Source organism: Pseudopipra pipra, chromosome 25 (genome assembly GCF_036250125.1).
Source record: "Pseudopipra pipra isolate bDixPip1 chromosome 25, bDixPip1.hap1, whole genome shotgun sequence".
Taxonomy (NCBI): Eukaryota; Metazoa; Chordata; class Aves; order Passeriformes; family Pipridae; genus Pseudopipra; species Pseudopipra pipra.
This window is the reverse complement of record NC_087573.1, coordinates 331789-350768: the sequence shown is the minus strand read 5'-3', so window position 1 is coordinate 350768 and position 18980 is coordinate 331789. Positions and strand designations below refer to the sequence as shown.

General features: G+C 53.6%; 1 protein-coding gene across 8 annotated transcripts in view; it reads left to right on the top strand.

Annotated features, from left to right (window-relative positions):
- The first annotated feature begins 339 nt into the window (after positions 1 to 339).
- Positions 340 to 18980, top strand: part of SCUBE3 (signal peptide, CUB domain and EGF like domain containing 3) — a 42350-nt gene continuing 23709 nt past the window's right edge. Inside the window, exons 1-3 of one of the 8 annotated variants that reach the window (XM_064635799.1) lie at positions 340 to 528; positions 1061 to 1112; positions 2329 to 2452. In XM_064635799.1, coding sequence (XP_064491869.1) covers positions 2374 to 2452 — 79 coding nt within the window. In that variant the 5' untranslated portion in view covers positions 340 to 528; positions 1061 to 1112; positions 2329 to 2373. Of the gene's footprint in view, positions 981 to 1060; positions 1113 to 2328; positions 2453 to 10676; positions 11378 to 18980 lie in introns of those variants that run through there. The other 7 variants (XM_064635798.1, XM_064635803.1, XM_064635804.1 and 4 more) reach the window with 7 other exon arrangements.

Genomic DNA, 18980 nt, shown 5'->3' with positions numbered 1-18980 from the left:
CCCCGGCGCGGGGCTGACCCCTAGTGCCGGCCGGGAGCGGCGACCGCGCCGCCTCACCGGGGGGGCACTGGGGACACCGAGTCACACCGAGGAGTCACACCGAGGAGTCACACCGAGGAGTCACACCGAGGAGTCACACCGGGTCACACCGCCCCGGGGGCCCCGCGCCCGCCCCCGCCAGGCCGCCAACCCGCCATACGCGGACCCCGCACTCGCGGGAGGCGGCGCCCCCCTGCCCCGCGAATGGGCCGCGCCGGGCGCCGGGCGGAGGCGGCGCGGCGGGACGCTCCCATTGCAGGCGGGGGGGGAGCGAGGGGGCGGTGGCCCCGGTGCGAGGCGTGTCCGTGCGAGGCGTGTCCAGGCGCCGCGACCCGCGGGCAGCGCGTGTTCCGTCCCTGTCCTCGCGTCTCAGCCACCCCTTCCCCGCCATCCCGGCTGTCGCAGGCGCTTCACCCCGGGAGCTGCGGCGGGAGCAGCCGGGAGGCTGCAGGGAGCGCTGCCGGCCGTGCAGCCGCCGCGTCCATCTGGGTTTGTCCGTTTTCCTTTCTGGCGGGCCCTGAGGGAAGGCCCTGACTCCGGCCACCTCCTGTAACCTCCCCTCGACTTCGCTGAAACTGGGATTAAATCTTACGAGGGGCAAACCCACAAAATCTGGGATGAGGCTCCTTGTGTGCCAGTAAACAATTTGCCTTTCTTCTCCCTCCCAGAACTTCCTTTTTTGTTTGTTTCCTCAGCACCTGTGCAGCCGGGGCTGGTGCTGGGGGTTACGGAGCCCCCGGGCAGGGCACAGGGCAGCTGCTCAAAGCCACAGGAATGGCTCGTGAGCAGGAAAGCAACTGGTCATGAGAAACAAAACCAGTAACGCTCCTCATGGGACCAGTTTGGCCCAAATCCTGCGCAGGAATTTCCCCCAGTGCTCCCTGTTCAGCTTTGTGCAGTGCCAGACCCACCTTCTGCCCTTTTCTGATCCTTAGCTTCAGGTGAGAAAGGTGAGGGTGGGGAAAAGCGTTTTCCTCACCGTTCCTGAGGGGACTTAAGTTTGCTCTTGTCTCTGTTTCAGAGGAAGGCCCACTGCTCCCAGCCCATAAATCCTGATCCCAGGGGAGTTAATTGTAAGTATTTAAATATATATGCATTTTCCCTTCATTAGTTTCCTCTCCCAAGTGACTGGTGACATGAAGAATTGTAATAGCAGTATGTATTTTTAATGCATTTCCTGCAGATTTCTGCAAAGCAATCTAATTCCTGAGTGGCTTTAACTTGCCAGAAAGGCAGAAGACCTCAGGAGCACTGGTAATAGGCAGGGTGAGTTCTTCTAATCTACTGTTTTAATGAACTCCATCCATCTCTCTGATTAGAATAATCTCATTTATTTTAGCCAAGCCATCTAGCTGAAATCCCAACAGAGGAAATTGGGATTTTGAGTCTTTCAGGGTGAGCACTTGAGTGTCAGGCAGCAAACTCCATAGGGAGATTTCCAATTTGCCCTTTTATCATCTCAGAAATTTGTAACCCTGATGATCACATTGGAAAAGAACCATCTGAGCTGCAAATCTGCACCACAAATGGCATTGATGAGGGGCCATGGAGAGCCCATGCAAATCCTCTGCCCTGTTTGAAGCAATTTCCCTAAGAAATCAAACCCAGCCTGACACAGAGGGCTCAGCTTTCCTAGAAGGCTCCCATTTTCCCAGCAGGAGCAGAGAGAGCTCCACAGCTGGAGCATCCTCACCATAGTAGGAACCCACCATAGTTCCAGCACAGTGGAACAGCCACACTTCTGCAGCCCCACCGGCACGACTGTGCTGGGCGCAGCAGCAGGGAAGGGCCTGCCAGTGCAAACAGAAACACCTTCCCCATGGAAGAGGAAATGGATTTTTTGTTTAAAAGATGGTGATGTTTTTCCAAGCCTGACAAATATGAAAGTCCCCATTTAAAGGAGTCGAACCAGCAGTGAAATTGGTCACTGTTTGCACACCCACGCACGGCCAGAGGCAGCCGAAAGCAAACTTCCTGGGGTATCCCAATCCAAATGACCTGGGAGCAAAGCACAGTGCCCCAAGCTGTGAGCCACCCTGCTGAGCAGCCACAGAAGGTTCTCTGCAAAATAGCAAACCCAGGCCCAAGAGGAGAGGCAGAGCCCAGGTGGTGTCACAGCCCCCGCTTCCAAATTTGGAGCCTACAAGCTACAGCTGTGGCTGTTAGAAATCAGCCTTCAAGGAGGAGGGCAATGGGGGCAGAAAGTGTTAACAGGTGTTTTGGAAGGGTGTGGAGGGGAGAGCCAGGAGTTTTCCTCTGCCCCATCAGTTAGGAAAGCTATTTTTGCAGGAGCTCCTAGGGCACCAGACAAGGTTTGGATTGTTCCTGTGCTGGATGTGGGCAGACAGCTGGATCCTGAGGAGCTCCTGGCATCCTGGCAGGCGCATGAAGGGGTGTTGTCCACCTTGTCCAGGTGAGAGGATGTCTTGGTGTTGGGTCTGATTTTGGTTGGGAGTTCTTTGGAGAATTGAGTATCTGGTGCTGTGATGACTCTGGTGTGGGTGTCAAGGCATATATGTGCCCGTAACATGCCACGTGCTTCACCAATTACTATGGTATCTGTTAATTCCCTGCTCCTGAACTGGTGTGTGACCTTTTCCATGAGACATCCCATAGGCATGCCCTGGCTGTTGCCACCTCAGTCACAGTGCACGTGTCCGAGCTGTGGGGACAAGCCATTACCCACCCTGTCCAGTCAGCTGTGGGCAGTGCCTGGCCTCAGGGTGTTTCAGGCCAATCTGTCATCTGTGTATTTAGGAGATGGGCTGGTGCTGGGTAAACTGAGTCTTGGAGGGGTTTGGCTCACAGCCACGTAGGCAGCCAGGCCAGAGCCCAGGCATCATTGCCAGGAGATGTGCCTGGAGCTGAGGACATGATTCTTGTGCCATCTCACCCCTCTGGGTGCCTCTGGACCTGGAACTGCTTTTGGGCCCCATGTGCCAGGTCGCTGCCAGTGCCACTGGCTCTGGGTAATCTTTGTATTTCTGACTTAATTGTGGGTCTGTGCAGAGCTCGGCTCTGGGGAGGCCCAAACCACACACAGTGCTCGGGTAGGGATTGTGATCGGAAAAAAAAAAAAGAAAAGTTCAAAGGTGTTTTTGGCTTAATGCGGTTTATCTAGATTGCTTTATGTTCATTAATCTGGATTAACACAAATTCTCTTGGAATGGCTGGCTGGTTGGGAAGGGTTTGCTCAGCTATTCCAACAAGGACAGACTTTTTCAAAAGTGAAAAGTTAGAGCTGGGAAAAAAAAAAACAGGTCCTGCCTGGCATGAATACATGCAAGCCCTGCTGCCCACATCCAAGGGCCCCTTTGAGGGCTGTCGGGTGTCCTCAGCCCCCGTGTACTCTAATGACTGATCAACCTCCCCTATTGCCACGGGGATTAATGTCCCCCATTCTTCCTGGGACGATGTGAACCCCTTTTTCAGCCGGTGTGCCAGAGCTGGCACAATTAGTGAACTTCAAGGTAAACTGGAGGTCAAGCCCAGATTTGAAGGTGGTGGTGGGTGTGAGCATGACCCAGGGAGCCATGTGATGTGGGTGACATCCTGGAGAGGCAGGTGATCTCCCCGTCCTCTCCTTTCCCCAGGGCTGGGATTAGGAGAGATTTTACAGCTGAGTGGTTGGCCTCATGGTAAGGTTTGGTTTGCAATGGCTCAGCCCCCCCATTTGAGGGTTGTCTCATGCCTGAGCATTCTCCTGGGATCTGGGCACACTTTCTTGCCTTTTCTAAGCTTCTTGTGCAGCCTCGGGCAGGTCCTTGCACCAGCTGTCAGCCCTTTCCACCAGCTGCCTGTGATCAGGGATGCTCAGGTGCCGCAGGGAGGGGACTTGAGACCTGTTGGGAACTGACAGATCAGTTCCACGAAGGACCCAGCTCCAGCTCTTGGCAGCCAGAAGCAGCAGCAGGCAAGCAAAGTGCTCCTGCCAAGCTGGGATGGGAATTGTAAGCAGGACCTGGGCCCTGCCCCAAACCCAGGGGACTCCCTCCTCCCCCTGCCCGTGCAAACACCAGATTAACAATTTATTTGACGTGTTGTGGCTGGTTAGTCTCTTTGCCTGCTCCCCTGATCAGAGGGAATAAGTGTTGCAGTGTGCAATAGTGTTCATTTCAGGTGAGGGTAAATATAGAAAGGAAAACCTGCTGAGAGCAAGCCATTTATTCCTGCGTTTGGAAGCCTCTGCTCATAAACAGTCAGTCATGCCCATTTGGAAAATCCCAGCATGGTTTTCTTGGCCATCCTAGAAGAACGTTTACTTTCCTGTAGGTTAAGAAGTTTGTTTTAAATAAAAAAAAAAAAATAATGTCATCTGACTTCCAGCTGCCCTCGGTGTTTGGGGCTTGTTGACACACTAAGCCTGCTCTGTTCTCATGTGAAAGTGGTCTGATGCAGGATCACAGAGGAGATCCTGCAGGGCTTCCCCAGCTGCCCAGGCTGGTGGAACCTTTTTCTTTAGGTTCCCCTGCTTGTGTTAGCCTTGGGATTTTGTCAGATGTTTTAGCCATGAGTGGGGTTAAATCCCCCAGCTTTTGTGGGTGCCAATGGGTGCAGATTCAGGGAGGTGCTAGGGGTGCCTCGAGGGCCCCGTGACTCAAGAGCCGTGGTCGGGAGGCTGGGGCAGAGGGGTGAACCTGCCGTGCTGAGCTCGAGCTCACACTGGACCAGAAAATCTCTGAGGGTTTTTGGGAGAACCTGCCAAAGGCAACAGGATGATGCAGGCTGCAGGAGCAACCGTCAAACAAGGCAGCAGCCGTGGTCAGCCCGTGACCAGCTGCAGCGCAGGGAAGACATCCCAAAGCAGTGTTGTAGGGGGAGGCTGAAGAAGGTGGGGAGGCCCTGGCATGGCCAAGCTCTGCCTCCCTCCTGTGTCCCAAAAGTGGCAGTGAGGAACCCTGCGGGAGAGCGAAGCGGCCGCTCGGGGTTGGACGCCTGCCCTGCCTCGGCCCCGCGGCAGCACCAGACGAGCGGGAGCCAGCTCCCACCTCTGAAGTGTTCTGCACTCAATAAGGGTCTCTCCCTGTTTTCCGACAGGCTTTGGATTTGGCTCGGGTTTGCCTTGGTTTCCGAAGGCAAGAGGCAGTTAAGTCTCTTGGAAGAATGAATTAATTAGCAAATGCCTTTGGTCGGGTCAGTGCCCTGAGCAGTGTGCTCATGATTTCAGAACGTCTCTGCACCGGGTACCCGCTCGGAGAGGCTGCTGTTACCTTTCATACTTCCAGAGTGTACATGCATCATCCCAGAGGAACCCTTTTCCAAAAAAAAGGGAAAAAGCCTCCCCCAGAATGGGGTTTTGACTCTAATGGTGGCGTTTGTGTAAGCAACAAAATATTGACGCAGTTGGCTGGGGTCTGGCTGGGGCTTCTGGAAATAAACTGCTGCCTTGTTAAATTGTAGATGGAAATGCAAGTGGGAAAATGACTGACATCTTACACAAGGCGGGCAAATAAAACCGCTGCTTTACTACGGCGTGAAAAAACTCAGGAATTAATAGGTCTCCTTCTGCTGCAGGGTGTTGGATTTATCCCCAAGTAAGATTCATAAACTATTTTAAGGAGAGAAGTGCTACTTTTAAACATGTGCGTTTGGGTCCTGGAGTTCCCGCGGTGTCACAGTTAACCCCTGCCTTGTCACAGTGTGTGGCCCCAGGGCCAGGGGTGGCAGAGCAGCCCTCCAGAGCCCCCTGCAGCCCCCTACAGCCCCCATAGCCCTGTTCCTGGCAGGCACCATTCCAGCCAATGCCCAGACACATCAACACCTGATAAACACAGAAGTTACTTTCAAAGGGTGTTTACGTACAATGTGTCCCCGCAGCTTATGTCAGAAATGTGTTTCAGGCCTTGACCTGGACTCAGAGCTCGATTTTACTGATGTGGGGTGTAAAATGTATTTAAAATAAAACACCTGCTCCAAAGCTGTGTCTGGGATGAACTTGAAGCAGATGCACAGAGCATTGCTGATTCCATCTGGGGTGCGATCCAGTGCCCCCCAAAAGACTCCTTTTGAGTTCAGTAGCTGAAGACCTTTTATCAGGATATCTTCCATGGGAAATGCAATTAACAGAGCTTTAGAGAGTGATACATCGCTTTCCTTTCTACACAAAGCCCCGTCCTTCTCCACCCACACCCCGATGATCTCAGCTGACATACACACACTCGTGTAAAAGCAGGATGAGATAAAAGCTGTAGGGAGTGTGCAGCAAGTGTCCCAGTGGCACAGGGTCCGACTCGCTGGCAGCAGTGACACCAGTGTAATTATACACACTCCAGTCCAATCTCCCAGTAATTATTCTGGAATAAAAGCCTGCCTATTTCTGTAAGACCTTATGTCACTTGGAAAGCTGTTATAAATTTAGCTGGAAAAAGAGACCCTTATTCTGGGATAAGTGTGGTTAGTGGTTAACTGGGAACTGGGCTATTCCTGGCGCTGCCATTGACCTTCCCGATGATGCCGGGTAAGTCACCTCACCTCAGCGTGTGTCACCTTCTCCTGCTGCAAACTGGGAATTACAAACAAGGGCTTTCGCACACAGCGTTTTAGGAAACTCCGTGACACTGGAAAAAAGGTGTCACAGGGTGCCAGGCACTCATTTAGTGTTACTTGGTGCTTTTCTACCCACCTTGGAGGCATCCTGATCAAACCCTAGGGGAAATGAGGGACGTAGCGTTGGGGACTGGCTGGGTCGCACGAGCCTGGGCTGTTGGCACGTCGCTGGGAATACTGTGTTTTCCTCTCTGTTTTTAAAAATAGTCTATTCTGTTCCAAGTTGTAGGCTACAGCCCTCACTGGGGCATTGAAATGTCTGGGCTGCTGTTTCTTGGACCCGGCACCTTCCAGCGTGCAGGGTGGGACACGGTGCCAGCATCCAACCACCCCCTGCAGCAGAGAGAGGGGGTCCTGCCCTGAATGGGCAGTGTTGTCCCTCTAGTCCTTGTGGACTAGAGGGAAGGGGAAATCTCCCAGTTCACTCTTCTGCCTATAATATCCCTGCCTGATTCAGTCACTGCTTCTGCAGGCCCTAAGGGCCTTGGGGAGTTTGCTTCTCAGCAGCTTCTTCTGCAGCCTCAAACACCTTTTGGCTCAGCATCACGCAAGCACACGCAGTCCGAGCTGGAGACGCAGCTCGTTCCTAGCACATGGCATTGAATTCATGCTAGAGATAGGGAGATTTGTTTCGGAGGGTTTTTTCAGTTGCACAGACAGTGCAGGCTGGCTCACAGCCAGAATTTGTCCGTTTGCCAAAGCGGGTGCTGCCTACGGAGCAGCTGGACCGACGTGCTGATGCCGAGAGGTGAAGGCAGAGCCTGCCCTGGCACATTCCCACAGCCTCCGTCCCTGCACAAGCACTGGAGTGGGGCTCAGTGCTGCTCGGAATTGGGCTCAAGCCAAGGAGGCAGAGGGGAAAAAGCCTTTTACAGTCCATTAGTGCTCCCCAGAGCCATTCAGCCTTCTTGTCGTAAAAGTGGTGGAAGCCACAGAAACATTGTGGCTGGTCTGCAGAAGAAGCTGGTCTGCAGAAGATGCCAGCCCGCCTCCTGGCTCCATGTACCTTCCCAGGAGCTTTGTCAGAGCCACTGGCTCTCCCATCAGCTCTGGCTGCTGGAATTCCCTCAGGGAAAAAACTGATGAGGGCTGGTCCCCTGTTCATCCCAAGGTTCCCCAGCAAAATGTACATGGGAGGGTTCCAAGTGCAAATGTGTGTGTGCTAATGGGAACTGAATTGCCTCTTGCCCCGAAGCCTTGCAGCTTGAGGAAAACAAGACAGGGGCTAGGAATGACCTCATATCGCCTCCCAGGGAATGTTTTGCCAGATGAAGGGGGGAGAGGCAGCATCAAGAGAGCACAATGTATGTATCTCTCTCCCTGTGTAAACATCTCTGTAGCTGCAGAAACCTCTTAAAACCCTGAATGAGAGGAGAACAGCTGCTTTGATCTGTGGATGTGGTTGTTGTTTTCTGAGTGCAGATCCGTTCTTTTTTTAATTTTGCTTCAAATTAAAAAAATGCCTGTTGTGATCTTTTGCTTTTATTTCTTGGCGAGGGACTGGAGTGTGGTGCAGTAAATTTTCATGACTCCCCATGTAACCGTTTCAGCATGGCTGACAATTCCTTGCTGGCTCTTCAGTGCTGCAGCACAATGGGCCGAATCTTCTGGCCCTACATGAAGCCAAAGCAAATGGATTTTGCCCAGAAGTGCACAACGGGGAGTGGAGGCAGCGGGGAGGAGAGTCCTGCCACCTCCTTCCCTGCCACACATGCACACACACGCACTCACAAGGCTCAGGCTGGCAGGGTTGTCCCAGTGCCTGTGAAGGCCTTCAGAGAGGGCTCCCTGGAACAGACCCATGCCAGCTCCGCCTGGCAGCAGCAGGAGCTGGTGAGGAGCCATCAGGGCCGAAGCGCTGGGCTGTCCTGCAGGTGATTCAGGTGTGATTCATGGCCTTCTGTCCAGACTCCGTGTGTGATCTTGGGAGTCTCCATCTGCCTGACTTTCCCCATCTGTGCATGGGGCAGGGGACACCCCTGTACTTGAAGGGGCACCGCAGCATGCACAGCCCTGACGCCTCCGTCGGCCCTTCGGCCGCTTGACCAGGCAGCATGTTTTGGGAAGAAAGCAAGATTATATAATATTTTAGTGCATTCCTGGTCATCAGCAGCTCACCCCAACCCTGCTGCTTTGCTGTGGTGCTTTGCAAGCCGGTTGGAGGAGTGAGATGTGGGTCTCAGCCCCTTGGCTCACGTGGCATGAGCAAGGCTTCTGCTGGCCAAGGATCTGCCTTCAAGGGCAAGACCCACTTCCCCCAGTGCAAGGCACTGGTTTAACTGGGAGCACTTGGCTGGAGACTAGTCTCCACTGAGGCAGCCTGGGCACAAGTGAGGAGGTTTGCTCATCCCCCCATGCTGTCACGTGGCTGCCTGGTGTTTTGGTGTTTTAATTACACACGGTCCTGTGTATTTAAGGCTGGTTTATGGGTGTTTATACTAATGCGTAAACCTGCAATTTAGAAGCTCAATTATAAATCAACATTGCTGAAGGTCTTGTTCCTCCTGCCGAGAGATTGGTCTCCAGATTTAGAGGACAGGTTAGAGGGAAAAAAAGGAGGACTGTTTAGTTTTCCTCTGGTTATGATGATAAAGATCACAGGATGGGGTGCGAGGTGCGGTGGCAGGCACAGGGTCTGCCGGCGTAACCCAGCGCAGAGTTTCCATTTTGACTCTGCTCTTGCAACAGCCATAAGAGACTCGTGTTTATGCAGCAAATCCCAGCCCGGAAAGAAAAGCAGAGTGATGCTCGTGGGAGGGTGGTGGCACCCCACTAAGGATGGTCTCAGCTCGTGCCAGGATGTGGGATGCAAGGACCAGGGCTCCTTCCCGCTCAGCACAGTACGAGAGGAGCCTTCCTCCCCAGGAGCTCCTGGCACAGACTGGAGCTGGCTTCCTTCAGTGGCAGTGCCAAGTGGGATAGCACTGTACTGGTCATGGTCCTCTCCCAGTACATCCTAAGGACAACACCTCTGCATTTGTACTTTTATGTGTAAAACTCTTTTGCAACTTTACTAATGACTCCCACGCCTTTGCCCTTTCCCAGCTGCCCTGGAGCCTGGCTGTGCCAAGGATGGGTTTGCATTACTGGTGTGGCTCAGGGGAGCAGACCTGCTCCTGCAAACCCCCTCTCAAAGGGAAGGTCCCCATCCAATGAGGGCAGCCCAAGGAGGGATGTTTTTCTGGGGAAAGAATGACTAGATCCAGGGACTCCTCAGCATCCTCCTATCCAGCTGCAGACCCTCCTCTATGCAGCGGGAGCCTTGGCTAGGTTGGATATTTTCCATTGCCTACAGCCCCCTTTGTCGTATCTTTAGGTGTCATTAGGACAAAAGGGGGTACAGGAGGGTGCAGGGGCAGCATGGTGGGCTGGGAGGAGCCCATGGGCAGGATGACCCTGTGGGCATGGTGGCTGCTGTGGCTGTGGGACCCTGTATCCCTGGACAGGTGGAATCACTGCACACCTTCCTCCTGGTCCCGCTCCTGGCTCCCAGCCTTATCTCCTGCTGCAATTTCCTGGCTGGCCATGCCTTTCCTGGCTTGGGGAGCAGGAACACCCCAGAAGAGGGATGGTGCCAGCAGCTCCCAGCACAGGGATGGTCATGGAGTGGGGCAGGGGTCCCCCTGCCTGCCTGGGGTGCCCCCAGCTGCAGAAGGCCAGGCTATGAGAAGCTCCCACAAGCAAACAAAATCCCCCAAATATTTCAGAATGGTCTTTTTCTTCTCCCTCCACCCTTATTTTCAGTCCCTCCTCCCACCTTTCCCTGTGGCCAGCAGAGCTACTCTCTGGCCCTGCTTTCCCCTGGCCCACAACTCTGAGATGCTCCCGCAGCTGCCAAGCCCAGCCGGGTTGTGCCATCTGCAAGCTCTTGGGTTTTTTTCTTATATATATATTTTTCTTTCCCCTTTTCTTGTCCACCCCTTGCCTTTTCTCATTCCATAAGCCTCCCCCGGCACCCCTCCCCTTGCCACCACCTCAAGCCCTCGGCTGGCCGAGGGGCTGCGAGGTGCCGGGTGGGTCTGGGGGTTGCGGGGGGCTTTGCATTGATGCATTGATCGCCCATGGTCTCCGCCTGACCTCCCTGCTCCCAGGGAAGCAGTCTCCATGGCTACTGGCCCTTCTCCTTCAGCGCAGACTGTAAATTCCTGCAGGCAAAGCCCAGCCTTGGGGGTGCGAGGGGGGGAGCCGGGAAGGAGTAACCAAAGCCAAATAGAAAGAAAGAAAGAAAGAAAGGCTGGGAGAGAGAAAAAGGGCGTTGCTTGGATGGGGCTCTCCTTTCCACTCCCCTTTCCCAGGTCCCCAGCACCAGGGCAAGGCGCCTGCTTCCCCCCTTCAGTGCTGCTGCTGCTGCTGCTGCTGCTGCTGCTCTTGCAAAACTGGAATTGGCTGGGATTATTTAAGGAAAAAAAAAAGGAGAAGGGATCAGAGCAGCCGCCAGAGAGAGGGCGATAGAGTCCACTTTCCTCCAACTGCCCTGGGTCTCCCTCCCTCGCTCTCTTCTCTTCAGCAACACCAAGAGCCCCAAACTGAACCCAAAGCAGCTTTTTCCATCAGTTCAGTTCCCTTCCCTTCCTCTGTCTCACACACGGCAAGGAGAGACCCCCTTCCTCCCCTTGATTTTCCTTCGCATGCTCAGCCCCTTGTTTCCTTTAAAGCACTAGAAATCCCCCTTCTTGCCCCCGCTCCTCCCTGCAGACTGGGATTGCAATGGGAGCTTTGCAGATTGCTGGATTTTCCATCCTTTTCTTTCTCCTCCACTCTGGAAACACTCTGGCAAATAAAGCCAGTCAAGGTAAGAGAAAATCTTCCCTGCTTGAAGGTTTGCTGTTTGATGTGTGGATTGGGCAGCCGGATCTCCTCCTTAGAGCTGGGGTTTAAGTGCAGGCTGGAGAAGGCAGCAGCAGTAACAACAAACAGTGGAGGGGATTTTAAATGTCGCTTGCAGATATTCTCTCCTACTGCCTTGGACTGGGGTTGGGTTTGTAAACTCTTTAATAAGAGTTGCATTTCTTAGACTTTAGTTTTTTTTGTTTGGACTCTTTATCTCAAGGCAGGGAGTGCAGAGGCAGAAAATTAGGGTGGGCAAACAAGTCTGCACCCATCACAGGGAAAATATGGCTGTTTGGAGGGGCTTAGGGGGGCTCTGCTGGTTTCGGTGTCCCTGAGATGGGGCTGAGCAGGGCGGTGCAGGCAGGGAGGCTGCCCCGGGCTGGGCTGGAGGGCAGGGATGGCGGAGCGGGCGTCGATAACGCCGGGAGGCTGCATCTGTGCTCAGGGGCTTTACATCGGCGTGGGGGAATCTCAGATGTTGGCTCCAGGGGTGTGGGCAGCAGAAAACTTCGGGTAGCTGAGCACAGCAAAGCCTGAAAAATAAGGGAGCTCTTTCCCTATCTCTTGGAAAGAGAGGTACATCCCATCCTTATCAACTTCTGGCTTTTCTGTTTCACCACTCCCGTGTTGAACCAGAGCCTCCCCTTCACAGACGTACACACAGAGCTTTATGTATGGTCTGTCTATACCTTCCCTTTTCTATAGCACCTCTATATTTAGCTCGGATTTTTTCTATGCACACGCGCGGGAGTGCGCGCGCACCCGGGCACACACAGCCCCATACATGATGGTGTTGGCTGCCTCAAAGGGGGTTTTCTCCTTAATTCCCCACTATCTGTGCCATCTGTTGGGTTTTCTCTTTGCTTTCCGTAGCACTTACAGCATGTAGGATTTCTCCAGCCCCGCTCTGGCTGTGCTGTTGTGGCAGCTGCGTGTTTGTGTGCACGGCAAGGTTAAATAGCGTGTGAATGAAATCTCAGAGCGCAGAATATAATGAAAGATCTCTTATAGGCGGATTCCAGCCATGCGCAGGGTCACCCGAGCCCTGTCACCGACAAAGTTAGAAGGAATTTCAAGGCTATTGTCTTATCTGGCTCAAAGTGTTTCTAAAACAATAGGCAACTTTTCAGGAGGGCAGCCTGGGCAAGCAGGAGAGATTTTCCAGGGCAAAGGTTTGGTAAGATGACATCCAGCTTCACGTGAAGCTTTATGATTTAGGCACAGAAAGGAATGCTTAGGTTTTTATCCCCCCTCAAATTATCTTGAGTGTATGCATTGCTTTCATTTCTTATCATAATATTTATTTATTAAGGCCTTTTGGTTTCCAGTTCCATTTAAGCCTGAGCCAGAATTGCATTAAAATAGCAAAGTGAAATTCCATCGTGCAGAGACTTGACAGATCCCTTCAGGGAAGGAGAGGGGTGGAGTGGGGGTGGAGAGAGGTGAGCTCAATCCTGCACCGGGTTGGTGCTCATGTGTGCCTGGGACGGTGCTGTCTCCTCCTGGTCCTGCACAGGCACCGAGCTGCCCCTGGGTGTCCGGCCACTTGGCAGCCAGGGGAGTTGTGGTGGGGAATTAATCCCCAAGGCTGCTGCTGGGGGATTCTGTGGGCTGGGGAGGGGGAAGCAGCTGCAGAGGGGCGAAGGTTGGTGCCCGCGGGCATGCAAGGACTCTGGGCAGGGCTGGACCCGATCCTGATCCTTTTTGGATGAGACTGAACTCATGGGCATCATTAGGGCATCACTGATGACAGGTACAACCTGTGCCTTTCCTCGGAACTTGCTGTTGCCTGGTTTCCTCCTCAAAGCTGCCCTGTGTGTCTGGGACATGTCTCAGCAGAATATTTCTGAAAAGCATCAGCACCCCCCCGTATGTGCTGGGCGATGCCCCAAGGATGGGGACACATCACCCCGAAGCCTTTGCCCTTTTGGGGACAGCCACTCTCACCGGGTGACTGTCACAGGCTGGGAAGGGCTCCTCTCCCGTCGGATCGACTTGTCTTCCTGGGATAACGTTGTGCCATGGGTCAGGCTTGCTGGCTCATTTCTTGCACTGAATTACCCCAGAAAGTTTAGTCTGTGGGGAAGGAAGGATTTAGAGAACCGGCTGCTGGGCCTGGAGGGTGTCTGCCAGCAGACCTGTCTGGCTGCAGGGTCAGCTTAGGGCTAGGAAAGCTTTCAAGAGGAGTACTGGCAATATAAATCTAAGTAACCACAGGGAGGCTGCTGACATGCATTCACAGCTAGGATGGACTCTCTCTTGGTCCCCCAGTCCAAGCTGCCCAAACACTGCCATGCCCACTGCTCCCCTGGGTTTTGGACAGATAATGTCACCCCCAGTGTCTCAGCCCCTTGTCTGTCAGTCCATCTCACAGCCTGCCAGGCAGAGGAGCTTGTCCTGAGCTCCCCTCTCAGCAGAGCAGTGTGCTTGCCCACTGCCTGCCAGCATCTGTCCCTCCCTGTGCCCTGGGACAGCCGAGCCCAGGGACCTGCAGCTCTGCAGCCTCCTCTTGTACCAGGCAGCACCAGCCCCTCTGGCAGCACCCCCATCACTGGGGACATGTACCAGGATTTGCCACTTCTCCCTGCAACTAATTGCACTTGCCCTCAGATGATGCCAGGGCATGGGGCTGGGAGGGAGATGCAGCATTTCCCTGGGGGACCTCAGCACTCCAGTTTGTAGCCTCTGGCACTCCCACAGACCCAGTGCAGGGTTCTGTGTGGGACTGGGGCCCCAGTCCAGCCTGCTGGTCACTCAGTGGTCACCTGTGGGTAACGCCAGCCCTTTTGGTGCTGGTGGATGGAGCCACCATCCCATGTGAGGGGCCAGTGTCAGTGGGATGCACCTGCAGAGCCTACGCCACCAGGGATTATTTTTTAAATATTTTTTTAAGGAGTCTAAAATTTTCCAATTGCAGTGTGGGGATGGTGTTTGATTCTCCTCCCATTGCTGCCAAACCTCCTCCCCCTTGGCCTCTGCCTTCCTCCCTCTCCGGCATTCACAGTGTGCGACTGTTGTGCCTGTCCCCTCCACCCCGCTGAAATATGAAATGTAAAACTGTAAACATTTCACATACACAGTTCAAAGGAGATCTTTGACTGAGGGCGTCTAACGTGCCTGTACTGAGATTAAAAAGGGGAGGGGGTGGGTACAAGGAGGGAAGAAGAGTTTTTTTATAACTGCCAACTGGAGTATAAATATTCAGACACCTTGAGTCTTCCAGTGTCGATGTATTGCTGTCTCCAAACTGCTAGGGTCTTTTTCCTTTTATTTTTATAGAGATTTTTCCTTTGCAGACAGTCACACTAGAGTAATCCATTTAGGAAAAAAACATGCATGAATGACCTTAACCTTCACTTCCAAAATTATAAGTCCCCCGAGAAGCTTTAGGAGAGGCCTGGGATGGCAAATAAGGTTTGCTCTGTCTGGTGGTGCTGGAGGATGTCCGGCCACGTTCCGGGGAAGCCATCTCCCTGCTGGGGATCTTGCAGTTGCTACTCCCAGAGCAAAAACCAAACAAACACATTTTTTAAAGCAAGGCTTGATCAGCCTGATAAGCCAAAGAAACAACAACAGCAGTGACAATTCCCCAGGGAGATGAACATGCTGCTGGTGGGGAGCATCAAACCCTTCATGGGGAAATGGTGACAGAATTGGGCTGAAGCGACCAGGGTTAGCACAAGGAGGTGGGATGGAGATGCAGGGAGCATTTCCAGCCCAGAGGGTGGTGATAAAGCTCCAATCCATCAGGACAACCTAAACTAGTGCAGGGAATGGGGATCTCGATCCGTCTCTGCCCTCGTGGGAGTGGGAAGCATCAATGAGAGGGGAAAAAAGCCCCTTTTGGGGCACTGCCATCTTTGGGGAAGCTAAACCCATTGCAAGGGGTACAGAGCAGGGTCTAGGCATGGGACAGTGGGGTGATTAGGCTGGGAACCCCCCAGGTCCTCACTGTGACTTGTGGTTCCTTGTCCTTCATCCGTGCTCCATCATTCCACAGGGCCAAGAGCTGAGACTGCCTCTCCTGTGTCTCACATGCTTTCAGGAGAGCTGGGTGGGTGCATGGGGCACCAGGCTGGTGCGAGGGTCTCTGTCACATGGTGAGATGCAGATCCCCTCTGACGTGATCTGAGTGCAGGTACCTGCCCAGAGACTGCTGGCACAGCAGGACATCACCCACCACCTGAGTCAGGATCTCTGAGTTCAGATAACACATCTTTGGCCAATTTACAAAAAGCTGCCCCGCAGGGCATCCTCCTCCCCTCTCCCAGCCCCTGTTCCCTCCCGGGGCTGTGCCCCGCTCCCATCCTGCCGTGGCACAGCACGAGTCGCCCTCACGAGCTCCCCGGATGAACAAATGATTAATAAACTGCACCACAGTGTCTGAGGTGGTTATTAATACCCTGGTAAAAAGAGCTACTGAAGTTATAAAGCTTTAATTTGGCATTAAGGCCGAGTGGAAACTCCGCATGTCTGCCAACAGCTACACACACATCCCCATACAGACAGGCTGTTAATATATATGCCCATATGAAAACAAAGAATAAAATTAATCTGAAGAAAAAGCTGAAGTGCTTGCAGAAGAGGGAAAAAGGATGGTGGGTTTGTTTGTTTAGGGATTTTCAGATGGGTTTTTGCTGCCCTGTTTTGCCCCTCTCCTCAAATTTATTGGGACTTTCAGCCTATGGATAAAACCATCTTTTATTATTTTTTTAAAACAAAATAAGGAACTGAGGAAAGAGGCTCAATCCAGGCTCTAAAAATATACGAGCTGTTGCTCTATCCCCCTGCTTGCTGTGTCGGGGTGTCGTTGGCAGTGTGATGCCACAGGGTGCAGACATGGGGCCCAGGTGCCCCTGGGCTCTGCCAACGTCTCCCTCGCTGGCCTCAGCCAGAGCCCTCCGGGTGCCTGGTGAGCGCGCCGGTCCCAGGGACGTGGCGGTCCCCCTGCTTTTGGCACACTTGAAATGGCAGTGGCATTGAAACCGTCTGCCTCCGCTGCCTTTGAAATGGAGAATAAAGCTGCAGCTGGAGCGGAACGGGGCCCAACAGCCAGAGCTGGAAAATCCCACCCACAACGGAATAAAAAACATGGCCCAAGGCGCAGGGCGAGCACCACAACCTCCTGCCCTTCGCTGCAGCCCCTGGCCATGGCTGTGCCAGGGATGCTCTTGCCCTCTGAGGAGCCCTAATTACCCCAGCACAGTGGGATGGGGAGGTGGGGCCACCGCAGGCGAGACCTGCAGTCCCCAGAGAGACTCAATGTCTTCACCTAAACCAAATTCCCCGCCAGGTGCAAAACTCCCCAGTGCTGGGGATTTGAGGTGTGATGTGCCCATCTGTGCTGCCCTGTTTGGGCTCATTTCAGGCAGCTTGGGGTGAAAAACAGAGGTTTTGATTATTTGTGCAGAGAAGGAATAGAGGGGCTGTAGGGATGCAAGTCTGCTGGGAGCCTGGCAAACCCTCCAAAAATCCCACCTGAATTTGGGAGCTGGACTGAAGCAGGCACCTTGGAGTAGGGGGACAAGCAGGACATACCCCCAGTGAGGACTTTGTGGAAGCAAATAGGGACAGGAACATCAAGAAGGACTTTTTGTTAAAAAAAAAATCTTCACTTGGTTTGAATATGAAACTCTTCACGTGGCAGCAGCAGCTCAGAGCACCTGCAATGAGGCCACGAGCAGCTTTTTGGATGCAGAAAATTCTCCTGCAGGAAAAACAGGCTGTCCTGACAGCAAATCTTCCTTTTCATGGGAAAATGTTGCTTGCATTGACAAAAGTGCTAAAAAATTAGTTTTTCATTGGCTTTTATTTTAATTCACTACGTCGTTTCTGAAGGATACTTAGGAGCCAGAACTTCAGCATTCTAAAAATTGGGATCTTCGCCAATCTCGGGATGGCTCCTGGGGTGTCAAGGAGGGTATTTATTCACTCTTCCCACACACACACACTTTTTTTTTCCTTTTTTTTTTATAATCCTGTAACCTTTCAGAATGTCTCCAGCTTTGGAAAAATGACAGAGTGGAAAATTGATAATGTTTTCTTTTGTACTTTTGCTGCTGTGTAATCTTTCCAAAGTTAGAGAAGTTTTGAAGTTACAGAATGGGGGGAAAAAAGACATTAAAAAAAGGTACTATGCATGTGCAAGTGGGAAAGGCCCGGCAGTGTGTTCATGGTATTGAGTTTGGGGGTGCAGGAGGAAAAAGAAAGCGGAAATATAACCCCCAGAAAAGTGAGATTCCTGGCAAAAGACTGGGAAAGTTTTAAATGATGTGATGTCTGGTGGATGCTTCATGTTTTGGGTGTTTTTAGGGGAAGGAGATGGGGTCGATGGTTGGTCTGCACTGTTTGGGTGTTGGTTCCCACCAGTATGCCAGGGTGGGTGCCTGGGTGCCACATCCAGCAACTCTCACCTTGGGACCATGGCTGGAAACATCAAGATGTGATTTATAACTCTGGGGGAAGACCTGGAGGGGGGTTCCTGACCACACGGGACCATGACCAGGATCTGCAGGTTCAGTAGATCTCTGGGTCAACATTGGCTTTGTTGCTGTTGAGTCCCTGCACACATCATGGCCAGCACTTGATGTCCCCTCGTGTCCCCCTGCTCCAGCACCACAACCTCCCACCATCCTCCCAGGCTCCTGTCACTGGGTTCCAGTGAGGATGCTGGAGCCGGAGGTGGTCACTGCCAGTGCTGAACAGCCACGCTCAGCTCCCCGAAGGGACAAGAGCCCCGGGAGCCCTGGTGCAGGGAGGGCTGCGAGCTGCTCCCCGGCAATGCTGCGGGGTGCTGGGGTGGCCACAGTGTGGTGGCACCGTGGCCGGTGCTGTGGCTGACAGAGGTGACGGTGCCAGCCGGGATCCTGGCGCCGGTCCCCGTGCAATCCCTCCGTCGTCCGCACCGTGGTGGGTCAGCCTCCAGCCGGTGATTAATGGCCCAAGGGAGGCTGTGGTGGCCGCGGGCCATGGCTAATGTCAAATAACAAATATGAATGCGGGCTGTAAATATTTATACAATGCGCAGGCACGTGCCGCCTCCCTGGTGCAGAGACAAAGCTCTCCTACTCCCGGCCGGGTGACTCACATCTCCCGGCAAAGAACCGCCGGGGTGGCCGGGCCAGGGCTCCGGCTGGCGTTCCCGCGGCCGTGGCCCCTGTCCTGCAGGGCTGCTGGCCCGCCCGCCGCTTGCAGGGATGTTTTGTGTCTTGGGGGAGCTCCTGGAGCTCCTCTTAGGGCTGTGAAAAGCAGTTTTTTAAAGACAACTGAGAACTTTGCAGCCTCACGCTCCTCCTGATGGGGGACTCTCAGGTCCCCCTTCCCTGATGAGATGCTCCCCATCCCTGTGAGAGGAGCTGGAGGCAAACCCTCAGGAGCAGCGCTGGTGCTCCCCGTATGCCAGTGGAGTTGGAGCAGGGAGCCTGGGCTGCTCTGGGAGCCCTGCCCATACCTGATGGGCTGAGGGTGATGCTTAGTCCCCTCTTGCCCCCCAGCAGCCTGACCCCCTCCAAGCATTGGCAGTCAGGGCTCCCTGTCTCCCTTGCTGCCTCAGCTGAGCAGCCTCT